Below are 18775 nucleotides of genomic sequence, written 5' to 3'. Positions count from 1 at the left end.
TTTGCAAAGAAGTCCCTAAGCAGTTTCTGAGAACTGGATTTCAGTGGAAGCAGTGCTTCACAAGGGGCAGGATTTGTGAATAGGGGGTTGACAGCTACAACTTCAGATCCTCCCAGCATTGTTGAAGAAGGATGTACAGAGATGCTGATAAACTGGTTGCCTTGAAGCAGAACATTAGAAAATTGTTTACCCACTAGTACACAGATACAATGATATTAGCACCAAAGATAATACAGCTGTTAATTTCTGGAATCCCCTCAAATTTTTCATTTTTAATAAAATGTGAAACCTGAACATAGCCTCACACTTGGAGTGTGAACGTGAGCCCTGCACTGCTGTCTCACGTGACTCCACTGTGCCTTCTTGTTTCCTCGGTAGAGTTTTTGGTCATGAAGAGGAAGAGAGGCAGGCCTAAGGGGTCCACGAAGAAGCCCAGTGCAGAAGAGGAACTGGCAGAAAACATCGTGAGTCCAACGGAGGACAGCCCACTGGCTCTGGAGGAAGGGAACAGCCTGCCTCCGAGCAGCCTGGAGTGTAGCAAGTGCTGTCGAAAGTTCTCCAACACGCGCCAGCTGCGGAAGCACATCTGCATTATCGTGCTGAATTTGGGTGAGGAGGAAGGAGAAGCAGGTAAAAGCTGCCAAAGGGCTGTACATGTCAATTTCCTATGAAGAGGTGTATCTGCTAATATCAGGTTTCACTGGGTCGGTTATTACTTGGAAATAGCATATATTTATTCAGATCTCACCCATCTGGAAAAGTGCTTATTTTCCTAATGATGACTGACTATTGCTGTAGGTAATCTTTGAAGTGATGTGTCATCTGGGAGTTGACGCCCATGGCATGCAGGTCATGGGGCTGCTTTGCTAGATGCTTTGAGGGCTGCAGGGTTGGTAAAACGCAGCTTCTACCTTTGCTGAGCTTCTGTTCTGGGAAAGAAGACAAGGTTTTAAATGCATTGTGTTACTGGGTAACAAATTGTCAGCAGGAGAAAGCATTCTGATGGAAAGTCAGGAACGAATCTGCTGTCACAGTTTGGGTGGCATTGAATTAAAGGAAGGAAGGACATCTTAGTGGATGGATGGGGCCATGTGGGCTGAAGTGTGGAGATGAGGATCCTCAGGGCTCCTGTGAGGGACCTTGATTGGCTGGTGGTGGCTGAGGACTAGATTTCGGTGGGCATCCTTGAGGAAAATAAAGACTATCGGGTGCTTCCTTCAGATATGTTCTTGACTAGGCTTCAGCTCTGAAGCAGCTTCTGAAAGAGGCTGAAATGCAGATGAATGTGAGCAGGGAATGAAGTCACTGTGGGGTAGCTTGTCTGCAGATGACCTTCGCAGGAAGAATGAAATAGCAAGGCTGTACCAGAGTGGTGAGGGCCTCTGCTGTGGTTTCTGTTGTTGTTGGGTCCTTGTGCCATTTTTAAAGCCCTCAAACTGTACCTCGTGTTAAGTTCTCTCTGTTTTGTATTGTGCTAAGCATGTTATGCAGTTCTCATTAAGAACATAGGCTCTGGGTTGTGGCTTTGTCTGGGTTTGTATCCCAGCTTCAGCACTTATTAACTTCATTGCCTCAGTTTCCTCATCTGTAAAATCGGAATAAAAGCAGTACTGTCTCCTATCATTACTTTGAAGATGAAATGAGATAGGACTTGTAAATTACTTATGACAGTACCTGCCGTATCAAAAGCTCTGAGTAAATGCCAGCTATTACAGTGAGCTGCTCATAGCCACGTGGATCCAGTACTGCTGTCATCCTTCCTGCCTCATGGGTAAGGGCGTTTAGACCAGAAGAGAGTGAGTGATTTGTCTAGGGTCCTTTAGTTAGTAAGGGACCTGGCCTTTGAACCCAGGCCATCCTACTCTGAACCCCTATTCTTAAATTCTTCACTATAGATGCCTCCCTACAATGAGCAAGACTCTTGGTTTGCAAAACCCTATCATAGTTCAGATGAATTATTGAGTAATGCATTGACAAATATTTATGGAACATCTAGGTTGGTGGCCAAGGCTTATTGCCAACATCTGCACAAGTTGTAGAAAATACCAGACACTGTTCCCTCTCATAAAGAACTCTCAAGGCAATGATGTAAAACCTTGTGGGGTTGCACGGGCTCATGAAAATAACCCATGAAGATCAAAGGAGGTGGAGCTGTCCCTAGATGGAGCCTGAGTAATTGCTGTGTGAGAGCCGTAGGCCGTGAATGCTGTCATTTCAGAATAATCCGCATCATGTTTCAGAACCTAAAGTCCTTTTGGGAAATAAAGACAATTTTAGAAATGAGATGGTTGAAAGAGAAAGGATTAGGATGGACCTCCCCTGAACCTGAAGCTCTGATTTCCGGTGATTTGTTAATCACTGGATTTGGGTTACAGAGTCTTTCCCCCACCCTCTTGTGTGTGCATGCACACTCGCTGTCTCTCTCTCTCTCTCTCTCTCTCTCTCAATCTCTCTCTCTCTCTCCCTCCCTCCCTCTCTCCCCCCCTCCCCCCATGCCCCCCCATCTCTCTCTCCCCCACATCTCTCTCCCCCGCCATCCCTCTCTCTGTCTCATATGCACACACATGCACACCCCCTACTTTGGCACAGCTAGGTGATGGTGTTGCATTTTAATCAGTTCTAGCCGTTGAGGCAGCTCTGCTGTTTGTAGTTTCTGTACTGCCTGAGTCCTTCAGAGATTCTCTCTGATCATTTTGTGCTGTCTTCTCGAGAATCCCTTTTTGTGTGTGTCTTTACAGGGTTTTTCCTGTCAGGCTTCCTCTGAGACACTCCTGGACTTTCTGCACAATTATGGCTAGAAATCAGAGACTTTGCTCTTTTGAAACACCAAATTTTTCTGCTTCTCATTCCTCCAGACTTCAGGTTGTTTGTTTTAGTTTTTAATACCTGTAATGAAACAGAAAATACTAAGAAAGTAAAAATATTCCAAAATTTCACTAACTGGGGACAATGACTGTTACACTTTCTGAAAAAGAGAAGGCCCTCCTCCATTCTGCGTATACCCGTATGTATTTTTCAGAACTGAGATGATACATAATATTCTGTGACATTTTTTCACTCACTAATGTGGCAGATAAATTTTTCATGACAATATTTTAAATTTAACAAGCCGTTTTCTAGCATTTTTTCCCTGGCGTTCTCTGCGTTTTACAACTAAATAGCCACTTTAATTTTCATGGTAACTTAAGAGGTAGGCACCATTTTTTTTTTTTTTTTTTTTTTTGGAGACGAAGTTTTGCCCTTATTGCCCAGGCTGGAGTGCAATGGCGCATTCTTGGCTCATTGCAACCTCTGCCACCCAGATTCAAGTAATTCTTCTGCCTCAGCCTCTTGAGTAGCTGGGATTACAGGCATCTGCCACCACACCCAGCTAATTTTTTGTATTTTTAGTAGAGACAGGGTTTCACCACGTTGGCCAGGCTGGTCTCGAACTCCCAACCTCAGGTGATCCACCCATCTCAGCCTCCCAAAGTGTTGGGATTACAGGCATGAGCCACTGTGGCTGGTCAAGGTAGGGACTATTGTTATTCCCATTTTATAGAAGAAGAAACTGAGGCACAGATAGTTTCAGCCGTTTGCTTAGGTCACACAGCCCCTAAGTGGTGGAGTTGGTTGTGAACCAGGTGGGCTGGCCCCAGGGTCTGTGCTTTTGACTGCTTTGCTATGTGGTCTTATCCAAAACAGTGTTGCTTGTTGTCATTTTTACAGGCTGTACAGCATTTCTTCGTAAGCACAGGCATACATCATTTTACTTCATTGGTCTCTAGTTAATGGGCTTTTAGAATTGTTTTAAAATTTTCTCTCTGAAATTCCAAAAAAACACTTCTCAGGTGAACAGTCCTGAGCATGCATTTTAAATTTCTTATTATTTTTTGCACTTGTACCATTGTTATCTTAAATAAATGACTAATAATTTAATGCTTGTTAATTTTTTAACGAGCTGTTTTTTAGTGCTTTTTACTTTGCAGTTGCTGTTTCTCAGGATTTTATAGCTCATAGCGCTTTTAAATTTTCATAGCAGCTTAAGAGGTAAACACTATTATTATTCCTATTCTATAGAAGAGGGAACTGAGGCACAGATAGTTTCAGCAGGGTGCTTGGATAGATCACATAGTCTGTAAGTATATCTTTTAGTTTTCTTTGTAGCTTTGCTTTTCTTTGTTTTGCATTAGGAAAATGCAAATAGGGCATATGTTACATTTTGACACGCATATATATTGTCAAACTGCCCTGTAGAATGTGCATATCAATTATTTTTCCATCATGGGCTATGTCCTCAGATCGCCTGTATCCTTTTTATCCTGGATTGTGTCAGCCTCTGTCCTTACTGGTCCTTTTTGTGAATAGTTCACTTTAATTGTTTTAATTTGCCCCTCTTTGGTCACTAGTGCGCTATCTCTGTTATCTAGTTACTAGTTATTTGTGTTTTTTGCGTGATTGGGGAAATTCCTTTTTCATGCACTTATACCTTTGAATTATCATATATGCTGAAAATATTTTCTCCAGTTTGTCATTTGTCTTTTAATTTTCTTTGTAGCATTGCTTTTTTTCCTTTTGAATTTTGCTGAAGTTTTAAATTTCAGTATTGTCACCACTGTTTGTATGGTATTGTCAAATGTATCTTTTACATTTTTTGCCCTTTTTATTGTAGTTTATAAAATTTACCTCACATCCCCCCCAATTTAAAAGAATATGCTTCTGTTTCTCTGTTATCCATCTGGTTTTATTTTTTGCATATTTTTGATTCATTTGGACATTGTATTTTTGTTTTCTGTAAGTTGTGAAGTAAGGCAGTTATATAGTTGACTTTTTAACAACATGGGGTTTAAGGGCACCATCCCAGTATCAACAGTTACATTCAAGTATAACTTTTGGCTCTCCATAAACTTAACTACTAATAGCCTATTGTTGACCAGAAGCCTTACCAATAGTTGATTAACACATATTTGGTATGTTATATGTATTATATACTATTTCCTTATAATAAACTAAGCTAGAGAAATGAAATGTTATTAAGAAAGCCATAAGGAAGAAAGAATGTATTTACTCTTCATTAAGTGGAAGTGGGTCATCATAAAAATCTTCATGCTCATTCTCCTCGTGTTGACTAGGCTGAAGAGGAAGAGGAGGGGTTGGTCTTTCTGGAGGGGTGGGAGAGATGGAAGAAATTCCGGTATAAGTTCACCCTTGCAGTTCAAACTCCTATTGTTCAAGGGTCAACTGTATATATTTGACCAATAAATATAGGCAAAGTAATTATCTTAATAAATGTAATTGAGTAGATAAGACTATCTTAAATAATTATTTTAAATAAATAGAATTCAGTAGATAAAATGAAGTCCTTGGGTGCATGGAGAAAATACAAATCTGGCAGTTCAAAGTCTCCAAAACCCCTTGGAAAATAAGACTTTGTGTTTTGAGATAATTGTGAATTCACAGGACGCTGCAGAGATAATACAGAAGAGTCCCATGTGTCCCTCACCCTGTCTTCCCCCAGTGGCTCCCCTTACACAACCATAGCATGGTATCAGAATCAGGACTTGGACCTTAGAGGGTGTGTGGCTTGCTGCCAATTTGCCACTCACATGTGTGACCTGTGCTCACCGCCAGGAGGCGGAACTGCTCTGTAGCCACAGGGCCATGCACCCTGTCCCTCGATTGTCACCCTCGCCTGGCAACTACCAACCATTCTCCAATTGTGTGATTTTGTCATTTTGGGAACGCTGTGTAAAGGGACTGACACAGTATGTGACCTTTTGAGATTGGCTTAAAAAACTCCCCTTTTAGACCTAGGTTCTAATTTTATGACAGAGGAATTGAGATGCAGAAGTGATGATGATGCGGTCGCATGACTCATTGGGGGCTGGTTGGGGCGGGACCCACGTTGTCTCCCCACTCCTGCCCTGTTGCCAGTTCACTCGATCATCCGTGCTGTAAGACTGCTCTCATTTCTACCTAGTGGATGGAGCTTTCTTCAGTTTAGCATGCCTTTGTCAGATGTTTCTCTAACCTTATAAGCAATGGAAGTGGCACCCTGTGTGGATTCCTGATGCTTATTTCCTACTCTGTAATAATTAGGCAGTCTCTTCAGCAATGGCAGACAGACAGAGTCCTTTCTAATCAGATTATTGGCTCCCTCCAGGAATAGCTGTAGAGAAAATGGCCTCATATACCATTGATTTGAATGACCTAAATGGACTTTAATTTAACAAATACCAAATGGAAAGGTAGACACTCTGGTGTTTTTCCCCTTCTGGACACTGTTGAAGCTCTAAAATATGCAGAAATGACCTTATGCCCAGCTGCCTTGTGGCTGGCATCCCTGCGATTGCACCGTGTTCCCTCGTTTGCCAAGCACAGTATTACAATTTGGAAAATTCTCCAGTAATTGTTTTAATACGTTTTCTGTCAAGTGCAGTCTAGTGACATTTCAAACAACTCACCTTGGTTTCATAGCTTGTTAAAACAATTAAAACAAAACAAGCGTTTTCTTACCCTGAACCATTGCAAGTTAAAATAACACTTTCGATATGTATTCAACATTTATTTTATTCTGCATTTGACTGGTAAAAGAAACCAGGAAAAGAAATTTTTTTCCCTTTGCAGTTATGTAGAACAGCTGGTGTTTTGAAAATGTTTTGCAGCCTACAGAAATCAATATGTCAAACTTATAAAAGTGACTTCTGAACTTTTCTAAGCTTGTTATTTCTGGGGTCATTTTATGCAAGGAGAGTTGTGAAAATTTCCTCTTATTCTTGTTAAATTCTTCCTATCAAAGACAAGGCATTCATTTCGTGGTCTTACTTAAGATGCACCTGTAATCTTCATGACAATTTTTATTACAGTGTTTCAGGTCTCTGCCTTCTACTGTATTTGTATTAGCAAAACAGCTGGCTTGATAAACACCTGCCATGACTGAAAATGGTTTTGAGTTAGTCATGTTTGAAAATTTGCAGGTGAAAATGTCAGTTTCTGAACATCCCGCTTTTCTTTGTGGAAAGATGGATAGTGGTAATGTCTGTTTCTTTTTGCTGCCTGTAAACCCTCATTTTTTCCTCTGTACTAACTAGGTGAGTGGGAGCCCAGTGGTCTCCAGCTATGCCTGGTCTTGGGTGTACTTGTGAGTGTGGCTTCTGCCTGGCCCCATTCATGCCGCTGCTCTTGCCTGCCTGCTCTGTGAGCGGCCCCTTTTCTGCATATCATGTTGCTGTCCCTGATTAAGGAGAGACATGGTTACACCTGATAGCAGAGCTACCCTGAGTGACAGTGGCTCAATATTCTTGTGCTTGCCTTCCTGTTGGTGTTGCAGGTCCTCAGGGGCTCTGCTCATTCAGGGACCTGCCGGAGTGAGCAGCCACCATCTTGAATGTGGCTGGTCATGGTACAGGAGGGAAGAGAGCCCTGGGTGGTTTTACCTAAGCTCATCAAATGACAGATGCTCTTATGAGCACAGTTCACTTGCCAGTGTATTGGTCCATTTTCACACGGCTATAAATAACTACTTGAGACTGGATAAGTTATGAAGAAAAGAGGTTTAATTGATTCATAGTTCTGTGGGCTTACCAGGAAAGCATGACTGGGAGGCCTCAGGAAACTTACTTGGCAGAAAGTGAAGGGGAAGCAAGGACCTTCTTCATATGGTGGCAGGAGACAGAGAGAGAGAGAGAGAGAGAGAGAGAGAGAATGAGAATGAAGGGTGAGGTGCCTCACACTTTTAAACCATCAGATCTCATGTGAACTCACTCACCATCATGAGAACAGCAAGGAGGAAATCCATCCCTGTGATCCAGTCACCTCCCAGCAGGCCCCTCCTCCAATTCAACATGTGATTTGGGTGAGGGCACAAATCCAAACCATATCAGCCAGCAGGGATCGCATGGCCCCACCTGACCTCAAGGAGCCAAGAAGTGCAGTTCTGCCCCGTTTTTGGGATAGGGGAGCCCTGGAAATGCTTGGTGACCATCACTGGTGATGGCCACATGGTTCTTATCCATTTCCCTGATTCTCTCACCAGCTGTGTTCTCATATCTTACAAATACCTTCCTTATCCATGTTTCAGTTTAGATGCCCCCCAGGTGGTTTAAGTCATGCAGCGTGTTCAATCCTAAACTCATCTAGCTCCCAACTGATGTTCCTCCTCTATTTCATCTTGGTGACTGGCCCCCCAGTTCAGCCAGGAACATCCCTGTCACATCCCGATACTTAGCATGGTCGATTGAATCTGCTGAATATCTCAGTCCGTCCCCCATCCCTGCTCTTGTCCTTGTGGCTCTATCACCTTTTCTGTGGACTCTTGTTACAGCTCCAGTCTGCCAGTCTACTCCAATTCATGCTCTGTGTACACCAGTCATTTACAGATATTCTGGGGGATTTATCCCCAATAAATATTTATTTAGTAATAAGTTGGATTTTTAAGATTTAATACACATCTATAGAGTTCTTACAATGGGCCTGCCCCTCTTCTGGGTGTCTTACAAATATTAATTCATTTCCTCTTCATAAAAGCCCTATGAGGTAGTTACTGTTTTTATTTCCATTTTATGGATGAGGAAACCGGGGCACGCATCCTATCTAGTGTCACACTGTAGTAAGTGGTGGACTAGGGTTGTGGACTCAGGCCTTTTGGCTCAGATACACAGACTGCTGTGTTAATATGCCTTAGGTGTTATAATACACACATAAATGATAAGTTTCAAAAGGATGAGCTCAGAAAGGTAAAGAGGAGTTCTTCTATTTTATCCCCAAATTTCAGTGGATTTTCTTAGACATCCCCTGGCTGTATGCCTGTCACCTTCCATCTTGTCTCCCCAGCGTTAAGCATCTTTATGGCATATGAACCCATCTTATCCCTACTGTGAAGACGCCCCTCCATGACACCCACTGCTGTTCAGGGACAGTCTAAGTTCCTTAAGAACCTGCTATGTCACTTAGGACCTCGTGTTGTCCGCTGTGCACCCTGACTTCTTACCCTCTCCCACTTCGCCCACCTCTGGATCAACAGTGAATTTCTGAAAGCCCCAGTGTCCTGTGCTCTTACCATCTCTTGTGCATGTCATTCTTTTTGCTTAGAATGCCTGTTTACCCTTTTCCCTCTGCATATGCTTAATCTTCAATGATCCTGGCACATGCACGGGCCCCCTGAGCCAGCAGGGCCCCATCCTGTCATCTGTCCCTTCTCTGTGGAATGCCTCAACCCTCTCCTGTGCCACTGATTCCTGCTGGTCTTCACGTCACAGCCTTACTTCCCCTTTCCAGGCCCACCTCCAGAGTCCCCGCCCTTGTGCTCAGCTTCCCAGCAGACCCGGGCTTCTCATTGCTGGTTTGTGTGTTTGTCTCCCCATCCGCTGGTAACTGCGAAGGCGGGAGCCCACGCTTGCACCATGGCCTGGTTCCCTGTGGACGGAATCGGGACATACCTGTCTTTTCTTCGCTGAAGTCCAGGGCCAAACTCTAGTCCTTGGTGGATTTGTCACAAACAGACCAAGTAACTTGTTCTTTGTGGGTATGTCATTTCCTGGCTCTGTCTCCAGCTTTCAAAACAGTGCCGGGCACACAGCAAGGGCTCAGTAAATATCTTTTGAATGAAAAATGCCAATTGTCATAGAACAGACACAAGAACTGTACAATGTCTAATGGGTATGAAACTCAAAGTTAATTATTTTATACCTTCCATTTGTATTTCTCTGTGGAGGCGGCCCAGTGATGTGGCTGAGGCCGCAGGTAGGTACACGTTGCTGGCTGACTGGCCGCCATCCATACTTGCTCCCGTGCATTTTTGAATCTACAGCTGCTTTAGTTCTTTTTCTTCCCTCTCTCCTGCTTTTCACATTTTGACTTCAGCCATCAGTTTATTCGCCTGTATTTAAGGGTTATGTATGGAAGTTACCTCTTGTTTGCCATCTAATGCAGTCATTTGAATTAGAAACCTCAGTATCATCTTGAATTTCCCGTTGTCTCATTTGCAAATTTCTCAGTCCCCTAGTCCTGCCAACATTTCTTCCTTCCTCCCATTGCCCCAGGTCCACTGTCATTACCTCTAATGCAGACGGTTTGGAACAGTCTTCAGCCTGGCCGCTGTCCTTCCAAATCTGCTTCCTATAAGCCCACCCTCGCAGAATAGTATAAAATACACGGGGGCCATCTTGCTTCCTGCCGATGGTCCTCCCGTGGCCGCCACTCCCCTGCTTTTGCTAGCCATGGATGGATCTCACCCTGTACTGAGACTCCTTCATCTTGGGCCACTGCCTCTGTATGCCATTGGCCCCCACTGGTCTTAGATCCTTTTGTGCAGGCAGAGCTTTCTTCCTGGAAAGCCCCCGCCACCCTCCAAGCCAGCTAACGAATTCTGTCTCATTCCTTATGACGCGTCCAATACCTGCAATGTAGGCAGTCCTGGCAAACAGCTGCCTGGTGAAAGTACCTGCGTATGACCTTTATTACTCCAGTAGCTTCTTATACTTTACATAGTTCAGATATAAAGCTCAGATAAATGACAGTAAGCTACATTATCAGAGTTGTTTAGAGAAGGAAGAAACTGTGAGCCCTAGAGCCATGAGCCCATGGGGAGCTGCAGCGTCCCTAGAGGTGGGCCTGGGTGAGCAAACTGCAGTGTAAATAAGGCTGCCGGGTTTTACATACTTGTGTTTACACACCTCTAAACTTCCCTGAGGCCATCTCCTCCAGACCTTCTCAGAGATCCATGGAATCCCAAATCTTGGGTCAGCAGGGATTGTGAATCTCACCTACCCCAGTTGGGTTCCCTGGTGATGCTGCTTCCTCTTCTGTGTGACCATCTGTCTCTGCTGCTGTGTGGGGCACTGTTTCTCTGCTGTGATTCGACCACTGGGTCAGGGTGCCATTCTCCTTTTTAGATGAAGACGCTGAGGCTCTGCTAGGTGAAGGAAGTTGCCTAAGCCCAGCTGGTGAGTACCTGCTGGAACAGGGATTCTGGTCCAGGACCCTTGCACTTCCCAGCCCAAGCTCTTGCCACGTGGATCCCGCAGTCTTCAGGGATGCTGCTCCTGATTGGCTGGTGCTCCGATTCTCCACCCTGTCCTGCTTCAGAGTCATATGACTTCAAACTTCCAGTCCTGGTGGCAGTTATGTCTTCCTGAGAGACATGTCAGATAGAAACAGGGCTGATACTGGGACCCCCTCTCCCACTGCTGCTTACTGTGTCTCTTAGTGACCCAAGGGTGCTCAGGGCCTTTCGCAGAATCCCACCCCAGCAGAATCATGAAAGGAATACTTTCTTCTTCAGCATCTTGGAGGTCACCCTGGGGCTGCTGGCTCTCAGGGACTATGTGGTAGGGTGGTGTCTGGAAGCAAAGGGAATGGCCTCATCCTAGAGTTGCTGTCTGAAATTCAGCGATTCTCAGTGTGGAGGGTCCACGATTGATGCAGTGTGAGGCAGTCCATGGCACAGGGGGCCTTTGCTCCAATTAACAACCTCATGATTGTGAAGACTGTGCTTGAGACTTGAGAAGCACTGGAATGCGTGGCCCACGGCCGTGCCCCACAGCCTGTAAATCTGGATGTACTGCTGGGGCTGAGGCTTCCAGTCTCGGAGACTGACTAAAGGCAAGGGCTGAGTGAGATTCCTGCAGTGGGCAGATTCTCCTCTTTTTCTCTCCTGCTTCCTGAGCTTGTAGTATTGTGGACACCAAGTCAGACTTTGGGGATTGAAGTTGAGTAAGACAAGTCTATTCCCTCGAGCAGCTGAGTGCCTGGGGAGGAGGACAGTGATGTGAATGGACAACAGAATATGATGGGGAGGTGAGCCACATGCAGAGGGAGCCAGACAGGACCACGCGTCTGCTGGAGCACCTCCTGGAAGGCTTCCTGGAGGAGGAGGTGGCCCTGAACCCCATCTCTGAGGATGACTTGGCACTGGGGGAGGAGGTGGAGAAGAATATGGGATAGGCATTTCTCTCGTGATGATCCATACAGAAGCCTAGAGATAGGGGAATGCGGGCACATCTGAGGAGGTCTGGGACAATCACTGCAGTTAGTATGTAAGGCCACCATAGATAACCTGTGAGACAAAGGCCTCGTGCCCTTCACAGGTTTATTTTCCTGGCAGTTTCTCTTTATTGAGAAGAGCACATGCTGGAAGCCGGCGCCTGGCTATTCTCCTGCAGTAAGAGAGATAGGAGGACATGAGAAAGCCTGAGGGAAGAGGGCGAGGAAGAGCAGTGCACATTCAGCAGGTTCGAACAGTGCGGGTATAATAGGTGCTTTAAACCGCTTTATTAGCAGGGTGGAATGGATTGGTGGCAGAATCCCAGAATATAATCCCTTATCAGTCTGCTGTTCTGACAGCTGTTCTGGGCTTTTTATTAATGTGGCTGATAACACTTTACTCTCCAGGGTATTCTGAGATTTAATTAGTTCTTGGGCAATTTAGAATTGGTACTTTAGAATATTAGTGCAGTGTTAATTATAAATGAATGCACATGAACTAATTCCTACAAATGTGTGATTGCATTTACATTCAGCTCTTTAGTTGCCTGCTTCCAGTTCAACATGCTTTGAGTTATAAGTTGCATGTAAGATACTTCGTTCTGTGGGGAGTTCAAGGGTAAGAAATGCAGACACAAATCTTGCACTAAGAGTGTAGGGCTGGAAAACAAAGCAGGACTCTTCTTAAAGAAACACTTCTAGACGAAGTGAAATGGCAAATGAAGAACAGGAAGATTTTGAGGTAAAAGGAACTTACTTGAGAGATTTTGTATCAAATGGGCTTTGTTTTTCTTGGTAAGGTTTGAGAAGGTCATCAGAGTTAAGGGTGTGTGTGTGTGTCTGTGTTTGTGTGTATATGTCTGTGTGTGTGTGTGCACATGCGTGTGTGCATGCACACGCGCACGTGTCTGCACATTAGGGGCTGAGAAGAATGGGAACTTTTTGAATCCTCCTGTGGGTAATTCATGAATGCATCAGAGGCATTGAGCACCTGCTGTTTGTGCCCCAAGCATGGAGTATTTGCTCACTGCAGGAGGTCGCATGAACGTCTGTGCAGTAGTTTCCCAGAGTGTAGCGGGCTGGGCAGAAATGACTTCGACACTCTGGGGTAGGCGTGGGGAACAGCTGGTAGGGCCTCCACAGGGTCTTGGGGGAGCTCACAGAAGGGGCTTCTGTAGTAGCCCGGAGAGCAGGTGAGGTGGGTGCTTTCTGGTGGCTCGCTGGGGCAGAGAGTTGAAGGCCACATAGGCGGTGAACTCTGAAGATTGGGGCTGAGGGTAGAGGAGGGCAGGGAGAGGAGAACAGAAGAGGAGGGGAGGGGAGTACCACCCCAGCAAGAGGAAATAGCATTTGCTCAGGCACAGGGGAGCCGCTGGCCACACACAGAAGGCTGATGCCATGATCCTGGGGAGGATTCTGTGGCATCTGGATCCAGCAGCGGGAGTCGAAATAAGAGGACATGTTGTAGAGATGTCAAGGAAGTGGAGTTCATGGGACCTGGTAGAGTTCACCCACGGCAGCTGCCTAGGTTTTGGCTGGGGGCCAGGGTGAATGGTGGCTTCCCTGCCAACCTCGAGACCCCACAGCAAATGCAGATTTGGAGGAAAGAGGGTGAGTTAGTTGTGGCCACACAGTGATCTGGGGACTGCAGGATGTCCAAGAGGGCATGCTGCCCCGCACGGAGTCTAGCATGAGGTCTCAGCGGAGGAGGGGCATGAGTAGATGGGCCATCATGGAAACTGGGTGGAAGCAGAAGGGCAAGCCACCAAGGGCAGCCTTCTGAGGCCCCCACGGGGGAGTATCCAGGAATGGAGAGCAGGGAAGATTGCTTAGAAGGAGGAAGAGGATGGGTTGAGGATGGTGAGTGATGCAAGGAGTTCAGTGAGAGGAAGCTGGGGTGAAGACTCCACTGACTGGGGTGTGCCTCATTGCTAACTTGAGCAGGAGCAGTGTCAGTGGAAGGGGGTCAGTGGGAGATGCTTGTAGTGGGAGGGAATGAGGATGGGAATGGAGAGAGGAGTCATCCAGAGATGACTAAGAGGTTGGCCTGGGGCAGCCGTCAGAATGCCAACGGGGGCAGATGGCACACTCAAATGGGTGACTTGAGAAGCTAAGGAAGAGACTCTTTGTAAAGGTATGTTCATGTCTAGGTACAGCATCAAGTCATGGTGTGGGAGTGAGGGCAGCTGGAATAGCAGGGTAAAGACGCAAGAGGAGAGAAAAGTCACCAGAACACAGAGGGAGAGAGAGCTGTGGCCTTTGGTAGAAGATGAGGTTAGTCTGTGATGACCTGGCAGGGAGGTAGCCTGGAGAATAAATACCCACCCCTGACTCTCCCCTTCCCTTTCATCCCCTGCTGGTTCCTCCAATGGTCAAACCCAGTTGGAGGCCGCAGAGCAGTAGGCCCCATTGTGTGGTCCTTACTGGTCAGCCTTGGGAGCTGGGTGGAGAAGTGGGAGGGGTGACCTGGAAGGGCAAGCAGGACCTCTCCAGAACTTTAGGGGACTCTGGATGCTTGTTATTTACCTGCCCTTAAAAGTATTCTTTGGGAGGCCAAGGCGGGCAGATCATGAGGTCAAGAGATTGAGACCATCCTGGCTAACTCAGTGAAACCCCGTCTCTACTAAACATATAAAAATTTAGCTAGGCGTAGTGGCACGTGCCTGTAGTCCCAGCTACTTGGGAGGCTGAGGCAGGAGAATCACTTGAACCTGGGAGGCGGAGGTTGCAGCGAGCCAAGATCACGCCACTGCACTCCAGTCTAGGTGATAGAGCGAGACTCTGTCTCAAAGAGAAAAAACAAGGGGGATACACTTGGGTCTCTGCTCCTTAAGTAATGACCCCCTCCAGTTTACATCACAACATCTCACTCCCTGCAGGGGCGCTAGACCCTGCCCTGGGAGGAAGGACTTCAACAGCATGGGGCATGCACACCCGTTCACCAACATCTGCTTCCCTCTGTAAAGTTTGCACTCCACGTTGTGCAGTGTCATCACTTTTTCAAATGCTGTCTTTTCCGAAGGAAATGAAATATAAAGCATTATGTTAATGTGCTAGGGTTGAAGAGCAGTGCTACACAGTAAAAGTTAGAGTTCTTAGAACATCAGCAACTGGGAAAATACACAAAGCTAGGTGGTAGGGGGAGAAAGGGGCTCGGATGCAGGTCATGATTAATACAAACCGAAAGAAACCAGAAAGAAGCTATCATCCCAACCTCAGGCCCGAGTTGGACTTTCATGTATATTTTCGGGTGTGAAGTCAACAGACTGCTGTGCAGCAAAGGTTTCCAGAAGGCCCACTGTGTGTGCTCACCATGCGAGAAGGTTCTGTCTCTGTTCCCTCATGTGAACCTTCCAGTGACTCATTCTGCAGATGCGGATAAGTTTAGAGTGCTCCAAACATCCAGCTGAAAGGCAGAGCCTGGATCTTAGCTGAGACGCCTTTAACTCCAAAGCTTGTGTTTTTCACCATGTGTTCTCGAAACAGTGACTTTTTGTTAAAGCTGTATTTCACGTAGTACACTGTACTCTTAATTCAGTGGTTTTAATGCGTTTCCAGAGCTCTTCAGACATGCTTAGTGGCTGAGGCTGGAGGGATACTGAGGACAGGTGTGGGAGGCTGGCAGGGAGCCCATCTACTTTCATCTCAGTGATTGTACTTTATAGAGTATTTATGTTGAAATTGTCTAAAGAGCAGGAAAATGGTCCTGCTAGTTAAAACAGTTTGAAAACTACCATCCCAGTATGCTGACAATCACAATTGAACTCAGGCAGTGAGACGGTATGATGGAAAACTTGACGGACAAGGGGACTTCTGCTAAGGGCCTTGTTTTCTGGAAGAGCACATTTATAAGAGCCTTGGACAAAAAAGTGAACCATAAAAAGATTGGTTAAAAAGATATGCTGCGTACATAATAGTAGAGTCACAGGTGCTAGTTAATGCTCATGAAAGTGCATTGCAAACTGTCATGTGCCACTCAGAAGATATTATTATTATTACAGCATTCATAGTATAGTTCATCTCCCTTCTGTGATATTAACTAAAGGGAAAATTCCAGACAGGCATAGACTACTGTTAGAAATTTCCATTTAAACCCACTGTTGCTGATGGAATTAATGCTGGCCTCCCTTCCTGTGATCTGGCTTACCCAGGGGAGGGCCACTGGGGTTTGACAACATCTAGTCTGCTCTTCCTCTTAAGCATCTCAGACAGATTTCAGCTATTGATCTCACTAAAATTACATTCTATTTGCTCTTGGCTATAGGGTCTTTTCTAGAGCTCAGTGAAGATATTTTTAAACATGTAATACAATTTGAAAACAAAATACTACCTTAGAGTTAATTGTGTAATTAACACATGTACATGTAGAAGCAGGTTATTTGAAGAGGATTCATTTTGAAAACGACATCTAGAGGGCTTGGAGTTTGACCTGGGTCACCTCAGCAGGCCGTGCACCCCCTGGGGTTGGTTCCCTTCAGTGTCCTTATTTTCCACATTAGGAGGTATTTATTACAAGACATCTGCTTGCCAGCTATTCTTTGTCAAGCACCCTGCCTAGGCCCAGGGACTCAACTAGGGTTTCTCTGAAACATGGGTTAGTAAATTATCCAAAATTTCCCATCAGCATCAGCCAGGGGGCTTGGATTTCAGCTGAAGGTCTCTGACCCTGCTGTATCCTGCTATGTCAGAAGAATGACTTGTAGCAGCTGTGTTTATTGCCAGAAGGTTCAGTCTATCTCAGTGCAAGGGAGATAGACATTTACTTGTTGAACAGAACTCTGGCTTTCTTCAATTCCCAATAATTGCCTCTTCATAGCACAGAGAATCAACACAGAGCCGGAAGAGCTGGGCACACCATTGACAATCCAACAGGGGACTTTAAAAGCCTGGGACTGGATGCCAGGCTGGAGCAGCAGTCTTTCGCACCCGGGAGCCAGCTGTGCAGTTGACTGTGCAGCATGCCTTCTGGGGCTGGAGTGGGGCCTTTCATCTGCATGGAGTGATTAGGAGCAAATGGCCTCTTGCTGCATATGGGCACTTGGCTGAGGGTGCACAGAGAAAATGCCAGCTTTCCTTCGTCTACCTCAGCCTTCAGCACAGCTGGGCCCAAGCCCCCCGCCCCCCACTCCCCCCCATCAGAGAGAGGTGGGCGAGGAGGAATGGAGCAGTATTTGAGCACTGCGATGCCTGAGCTGCCTGTAAGTTGAACACCTCTGCCTGTGGCGAAAGCAAAAATGACATTCATGGAAACTACTTATAGGTCTACCAGCCAGGCCCCTCTGTTCTCCCCACCACCTTAACACAGTATTACACTTTGCCATTTGGCTGTCGCCTCATCCCATTGTGGAGTCAGCTATTCAGTTGGTTCCTCTCTGTTCTCTATCTAAACTTCTGCTCCTGCACAGCATCAAAGGCAGGAAGGGTCATGGGAAGCCCTCACCTTGCAGTCTGCTGGACTTTGATGGGATGCTGGGTGTGCCACTCATGGGGACAGTGTCCAGGCTCAGTCTCCTCTTCTCCTCACTGAGCTGCAGACTCCTTATCTTTATAAGGGACTTGGGAGCAGTCCTGCCTCACTAGGATGGTGGAGACTGAGGGAGACGGTGGCATGTGCAGCGTCCTGAGTGACTGGCAAGAGGCCTTCCCTTGCTCTTTGTTTAATGACTGGATGACTGTACCACTTTGTGAGGTTGGAGGTCCTTCCTCTCTTTCCCCACTTTACTGAATGTCTGTGATGTTTTGGGCACTGCGGAAGACTTCCAGTGAAATAGGCTAAGTCCTGCCAGGACTTACTGAACTCACAGCCAACTAGGGAAGACAGGCAAGAAACAAACAAACAAATACATAAACAAGCCACTCAATAACTGTCCTCATCAGCAGGGACTGTTTGTGTGAAATGGTTTGCTAGATCAGAACTTAGAGCACTAGATCCCAGTGGCAGGGGGTCTGCAATTGCAGTGGTCTGACTTTTTGACGTATGGTTTTTCAGCTTTACTATGGTGCGAAAGTGACATGCATTTAGTAGAAACTGTACTTTGAATTATAAATGTTGATCTTTTATTTTTATTTCTATTTTGTATTACTATAAAATTTGTATTTTTATTATTATAAAATAGGCTTTGTGTTAAATGATTTTGTCCAAATACAGGCTAACCTAAGTGTTCTGAGCCCATTTAAGGTAGGATAGGCTAAGCAATAATATTTGGCAGGTTAGGTGTTTTAAGTGCATTTTTGACTGAACGACATTTTTGACACAGGATGGATTTATTGGAATGTAACTCTCATCATAAGTTGAGGAGCATCCGTATTTAACAACACAAACTTTTCCTACTTCCCAAAGGCCTGCATTCTGCCATACTCAGGTAAAATGATTACCTTCTAACATACTGTGTAAATTAGTTATTTATTATGTTTTAAATTGATTGTCTCTTTCGCCGCTAGCGTGTAAACTTCAGTGAGCAGGGCTCTCTCTCTGATTTGTACACTTAGGTATTACAAATGCTAGAACAGTGTTGAACACTCCATAAGTATCTGCAGAATGAATGAACTGTGGCTAGTAAAGAGCAAATAAATGCTGTAGTGTGTACATAATTTCCAAGTAAATATTTATTTCTTTTGTGCAGAAATGATATTTTGTTTGAATATGGACACTTAAGAAAATTTGAAAACGGGAAAGTGAGAAAAGAAAACCATCTCATGAAGAGAATATTTTATTTAGTAGTAGGGAATAATTGTTGAACTTTGTGTTGGAGATAGAAATTCTGTTTTTGGAGGAGACACACTTGGTATGCATACTTTACCAAACTGAGGGGAG

The 18775-nt window shown here is 45.4% G+C and overlaps 1 protein-coding gene across 5 annotated transcripts in view; it reads left to right on the top strand.

The window, feature by feature from the left end:
* Positions 1 to 18775, top strand: part of ZFAT (zinc finger and AT-hook domain containing) — a 220908-nt gene that overhangs the window by 63021 nt on the left and 139112 nt on the right. For all 5 annotated transcript variants that reach the window (XM_032254175.1, XM_032254165.1, XM_032254180.1 and 2 more), the window contains one exon: positions 379 to 630. In XM_032254175.1, the coding sequence (XP_032110066.1) occupies positions 379 to 630 (252 nt within the window). The remainder of the gene's footprint in view (positions 1 to 378; positions 631 to 18775) is intronic.

This window comes from Sapajus apella, unplaced genomic scaffold (genome assembly GCF_009761245.1).
Source record: "Sapajus apella isolate SASKATOON/1434 unplaced genomic scaffold, GSC_monkey_1.0 scaffold3, whole genome shotgun sequence".
Taxonomy (NCBI): Eukaryota; Metazoa; Chordata; class Mammalia; order Primates; family Cebidae; genus Sapajus; species Sapajus apella.
The sequence above is the reverse complement of the archived record's forward strand: the minus strand, read 5'-3'. Positions and strand labels throughout refer to the sequence as shown.